Here is a 5,391-nt window from a genome sequence, read left to right as displayed (position 1 = left end):
GAATATCTCTTGAATTTTGACTCAGAAATCTGAGCTACATGTATATTACTGATTTTTCTGATACATTGTATAATGACCACTTACTCCGAATACTCAATACTATAAACGACTTTCACCGTCTACTGTCTATGTGTATTCTAAAATGTAGTTTTGGAAGTATGATTCTCTTAGTAGACACTATGGGCATTAAAAAAAAATTGGTTTGAGGATATATGGATTAAGTGGTTATTATACAATGTATCAGGAAAAATCAATAATATACATGTAGCTCAAATTTCTAAGTCAAAATTTAAGGAATATTCAATGATTAGGAGGAATTGCTCTCCCACACTTTTTTTCCTACCAAAAAGAAGATGCACTTCCACTTACTAGCCATGTAACTCTGAAAAAGTTACTTAACCTTTCTAACTCTCAACTTCTCTATCTGTAAATTTGGAACACACAAGAGGTTATTGTGAGGATTAAATGAGGTAATACATGATGGAACACTTATAATACATTGCCCTGGAAATACAATATATGTTTCACAAATTTTGGTTCTTCCCATTATTGTTACTTTTAATAATAACAATATGCTAATGTGGAAAAACAGCAGAACAGGACTTTGGAGGGTCTAAACTTGGTTCTCCCCTGAATTCACTCTGTGTTCTTTGAAAAGCCACATTATCTCTCTGAGACTTCATTTCTTCAAGTATAAAATAAAGGTACCAAACAGGATAAACAATTCTCTCCAGGTCTCACATTTCATGTCTCTCAGATGTTAATTTGTGGCATTTTGTTTCAGCAGCATATTTACCTTCTCTTATTTTGCTCTGATCTATATTATCATTCATCTGATTTCTCTTAGCATCTAGCTTTAATGACAAGAACTTCCCACCCTGGGGCTTCCCAGGCAGTTCAGGTGGTAAAGAGTCTCCCTGCAATGCAGGAACCTGGGTTCGATCCCTGGACCAGGAAGACTCCTGGGGAAGGAAATGGCAACCCACTCCAGTATTCTTGTCTGGAAAATCCCATGGACAGAGGAGCCTAGCAATCTGCAGTTCATGGGGTTGCAAAAAGTCAGACATGACTGAGCAACTAACACTTTCACTTTTCACTTCTTCCCACTCTGGAGTCAGTTGAATGGTAGAAAATAAACCAACCTAGCTTAAAAGTCTGCCACATACAAAAAATTATACAATACTGCATCTGGCAGAAATGATAGCAGCATGGGGACAAAAACTGAAAAGAAAGAATCAACAAAGAAAACAAGAGGTCTGTTAACATGTTGTGGTTCTAGGATGTTGTTCCCAATTAAAAAATTTCCAGTGTCGAAACTGGAAGCTGAGACTAGTAAAGACTTCCTTAGACACATGTTCTTTGAGAATTTGGAGAGGGACATGCAGGAATACAGCACTGAAACTTTTAATACTACAGAATGTGGAAAAATATACAGTGCACAGAATGTTAGCACACAAAATGTGAAATGTTAAGTTGCAAAGCTTCATGACAATCAAGAAGTCTACAGTTATGACCCAGGACAGTGACCTCAGGTTCATTCCCTGGATTCAATGGCCATGATAATGACTAGTTTATCTTTCAGTTATCACAGGGGTTTATAAGAATCAAAGGGAAAAATGCAGGATATCACTTAAGAAAGGATAATGTGCTATACAAGGATGGAATAAAGTAGTTATTATGAAGTTGTATTGATATTATATTGAGAAGTAAAGTTGTCACCAATGAGTAAATATCTCTCAAAGTCCTTCTCTGAGCAGAAAAAAAAATTTCTGGTGTTATCAGCAGCAGCAGCATTTTGTGTGTGTTATGTGACAAATGACTCAGTGAGTTGGTACAGAAGAGCAGAGTGCCATATGCGGAGCAGACAATGCCCATCACAGGGCAGGAACATCACCTGCAGTGCTGGCCTCTTTATGGTGTCAAGCAGGAGACCGGCCCTCGTAGCCACAGCTGGGTTGACGTCCTCCACAGCTGTCAGGAAGCAGCAGAAGGCGTGTGCCAGGGAGTATTTCAGTAGGTGGTTTTTGGTCACTGAGTGAATATCCAGAAATCTACAAATTACAGCCACTTTTTCCACTGCAATATCAAAGGCACACAACAACAAAAAATGACATTTATTTAGACAGTCTGAGAAATGAATCCACAGAGGATAAAGTTAGTTCGGGGTGCCCTCATACGGATCTTAAACACCAAGAGGAAATTTCAATGCCACCCTTCTTGAGTGTTCTGCTTTATCTGTGTGGCAGAGAGCATTTCTGCTCAGTGCAGTAGTTTTCTGCCAGGCAGCCTTGATTTAGTTCTGGGTGTTTTTTCTTTAATGCTCTCTACTTTTGTTGAACTTCCAATCATATTTCAAACTCTTCAAAATGCCTCTATGTTCATTTCCTTGTCCATTCTACAGAGATTCTGCAGACATGTTCTACAGAGGCTCTGCAGACCACACAGGGAGGCGGGACGTGCCCGCCAGGGCTAGCTCTAGGTTCTTAGCATGTCATGAAGTGATATGACAACCACTTCCTGGGGCTACAGAAGCCACATATTTCTTCCATGAAATAGATGCACCCTTACTTGATAGCGTTCTAATTATTCTGCAAATCTATGTTGAATTATTCCAGCCACTCTTTAAACATAGCTTTATAAAAGTTATAGTAGCTAGTAAAGCAATATAGTTCCATGCAAAGACATTTCAGGTCTTTATTTAAGCTGTTCCAGCAGCCTAGAAAGAATATTCCTTCTATTCTTTTCCACTTTTTGACACTCTATCATCCTTAAAGAGTTTGCTGCTGAAATTCTACTGATCTGTAAAGTCACTCTGACTTTCTAGAATGTCCTTTGCATCCCATGAACACCTGCAAAATTACAACTCACTTACCTATGGCATTTGTGTGTTCATATATAGCTATATGACATATTTCTTGTTGTGATCTTGAATTATATCTGTACCTTTATAGTTTCTTAACCTCTTACATGTTTATATTTGGTCACATCAATTAAATTAGGAGCCTCTTAAGAGCAGGAATCTGTTCACATACTATTTTTGTTACTCCCATAGTACCTAGTACATATAGTACTTATTCAATAAATTCATAAATTCATTTATTTTATATATATATGTATATATAAAACTAAGATCATTCTATGTTTGTTATATAAAATATACCTATAAATATTTTATATATAAAAAGCAGAGACATTACTTTGTGGACAAAGGTCCACATAGCCAAAGCTATGGTTTTTCCAGTAGTCATGTACAGATCTGAAAGTTGGACCATAAAGAAGGCTGAGCGCCAAAGAATTGATACTTTTGAATTGTGGTATTGGAGAAAACTCTTGAGAGTCCCTTGGACGGCAAGGAGAACAAACCAGTCCATCCTAAAGGAAATCAGTCTTGAATATTCATTGGAAGGACTGATGCTGAAGCTGAAGCTCCAATACTTTGGCCACCTGTAAAGAGCCAACTCATTAGAAAAGACTCTAAAACTGGGAAAGCTTGAACGCAGGAGGAGAAGGGGATGACAGAGGATGAGATGGTTAGATAGCATCACCAACTCAATGGACACGAGTTTGAGTAGGCTCTGGGAGTTGGTGATGGACAGGGAAGCCTGGTGTACTGCAGTCCATGGGGTTGCAAAGAGTCAGACATAACTGAGCGACTGAAGAGCTCATTCTAAGACAAAAGAGATCATTCTAAGTACTTGGGGGAGATGGAAGTAAATGGAAAAATGAACTGTTTCGGACTGAATGTTTGTGTCCCCTCCAAAAATTGATATTGGAGTCTTAATTCCCAATGTAGTGGCATTTGGAGGTGGGACCTTGGGAGGTAATTAGGTTTAGATGACATCATGAGGGTAGGCTCCCTATTATGGGACTGGTGAACTTATAATAAAAAGAAGGGAGACCAGAGTTCTCTCTCTCTCCACCATGTAAAGATATAGCAAGAAGGCAGTCATCTACAAGACAAGAATAGAACCCTCACAAAGGAACCCAATAAGCTGGAGCCTTGATCTTGAACTTCCCAGCCTCCAGAATGATGAGAAATAAATTTCTGTTGTTTAAGCCACCCAGTCTATGGTATTCTGTTATGGTTTCTCAAGTAGACTAATTATGTGAATGAGTCTCAGATCTCGACTTCAAAGTCAAGTCAACTAAAAGAGATAACACAAGTACAATTATAACAGAAATGTAATGTAAAAGGCTAGAACTGCCATTAACGAGGTAGAAATAAAATGCTACAGGAGATTAGAGGATAAAGAAATGACTATCCACTGAATGAATAGAGAAAGTGAAACTCAATGGGGGCATTTGAAGACTCATGAAATGGAGGTGGCATTTGAATGGGACCTGGAATGGAAGAAAGATTCATTAGAAAAGACCCTGATGTTGGGAAAGAGTGATGGCAGGAAGAAAAGAGAATGACAGAGGATGAGATAGGTGGTTGGATGGCATCACCGACTCTATGGACACAAGTTTGAGCAAGCTTCAGGAATTGGCAATGCACAGAGAAGCCTGGCATGCTGCAGTCATCAGGTCACAAAGAGTCAGACGCAACTGAGTGACTGAACTGAACTGAACTTGAATGGAAGAGGACTTCAGAAGGAGAGCACAGAATGGTCAACACATGGATGAAGAAAAGCAAAAAGCAATGGAGAAATAGCAATGGTATATGTAGAAAGAAAAGTGAGAAATAAGGCTGCAAACACTTGCAGTTAGACCATGGGAATCTTTGAATGTCTGTTTAAGGACTCTGAAATTTATTCTCTAGGCATCTAAAGACCTATTAAAACTTTTTGAGTAGAAAAGCAATATAATCAGATATTTATCTGCTTTATTTGTATTCAAATGTCTATAAAATGTTGTCAATACCATGTAGTCTTTTGCTAGAAAGTTTTACTCTAATTTCATACAACATCATGTGCTGTCACATAAATAAACCAGCCCTGGGATTCATGGGACATTAAAAGCAAGAACTCCTTGAGGGGATCAGATGTTAGGGAACTAAACTCAAGGTATAATAATTAACTCACCTGATGGAGCTTCCATTTCTCTGCAAAATTTCTGAGACACTAAAATATACTGCAGATGGTGACTGCAGCCATGAAATTAAAAGACGCTTACTCCTTGGAAGGAAAGTTATGACCAACCTAGATAGCATATTCAAAAGCAGAGACATTACTTTGCCAACAAAGGTCCATCTAGTCAAGGCTATGGTTTTTCCAGTGGTTATGTATGGATGTGAGAGTTGGACTGTGAAGAAAGCTGAGTGCCAAAGAATTGATGCTTTTGAACTGTGGTGTTTGGAGAAGACTCTTGAGAGTCCCTTACACTGCAAGGAGATCCAACCAGTCCATTCTGAAGGAGATCAGCCCTGGGATTTCTTTGGAAGGAATGATG

At 38.6% G+C, this 5,391-nt stretch overlaps 1 protein-coding gene across 6 annotated transcripts in view; it reads right to left on the bottom strand.

Annotated features, from left to right (window-relative positions):
- Window positions 1-5,391, bottom strand: part of UNC79 (unc-79 homolog (C. elegans)) — a 286,801-nt gene that overhangs the window by 104,766 nt on the left and 176,644 nt on the right. For all 6 annotated transcript variants that reach the window (XM_010836213.1, XM_010836214.1, XM_010836215.1 and 3 more), the window contains one exon: window positions 1,895-2,076. In XM_010836213.1, the coding sequence (XP_010834515.1) occupies window positions 1,895-2,076 (182 nt within the window). The remainder of the gene's footprint in view (window positions 1-1,894; window positions 2,077-5,391) is intronic.

This window comes from Bison bison, unplaced genomic scaffold (genome assembly GCF_000754665.1).
Source record: "Bison bison bison isolate TAMUID 2011002044 unplaced genomic scaffold, Bison_UMD1.0 scf7180017864061, whole genome shotgun sequence".
Taxonomy (NCBI): Eukaryota; Metazoa; Chordata; class Mammalia; order Artiodactyla; family Bovidae; genus Bison; species Bison bison.
This window is presented reverse-complemented; position numbering and strand designations above follow the sequence as displayed.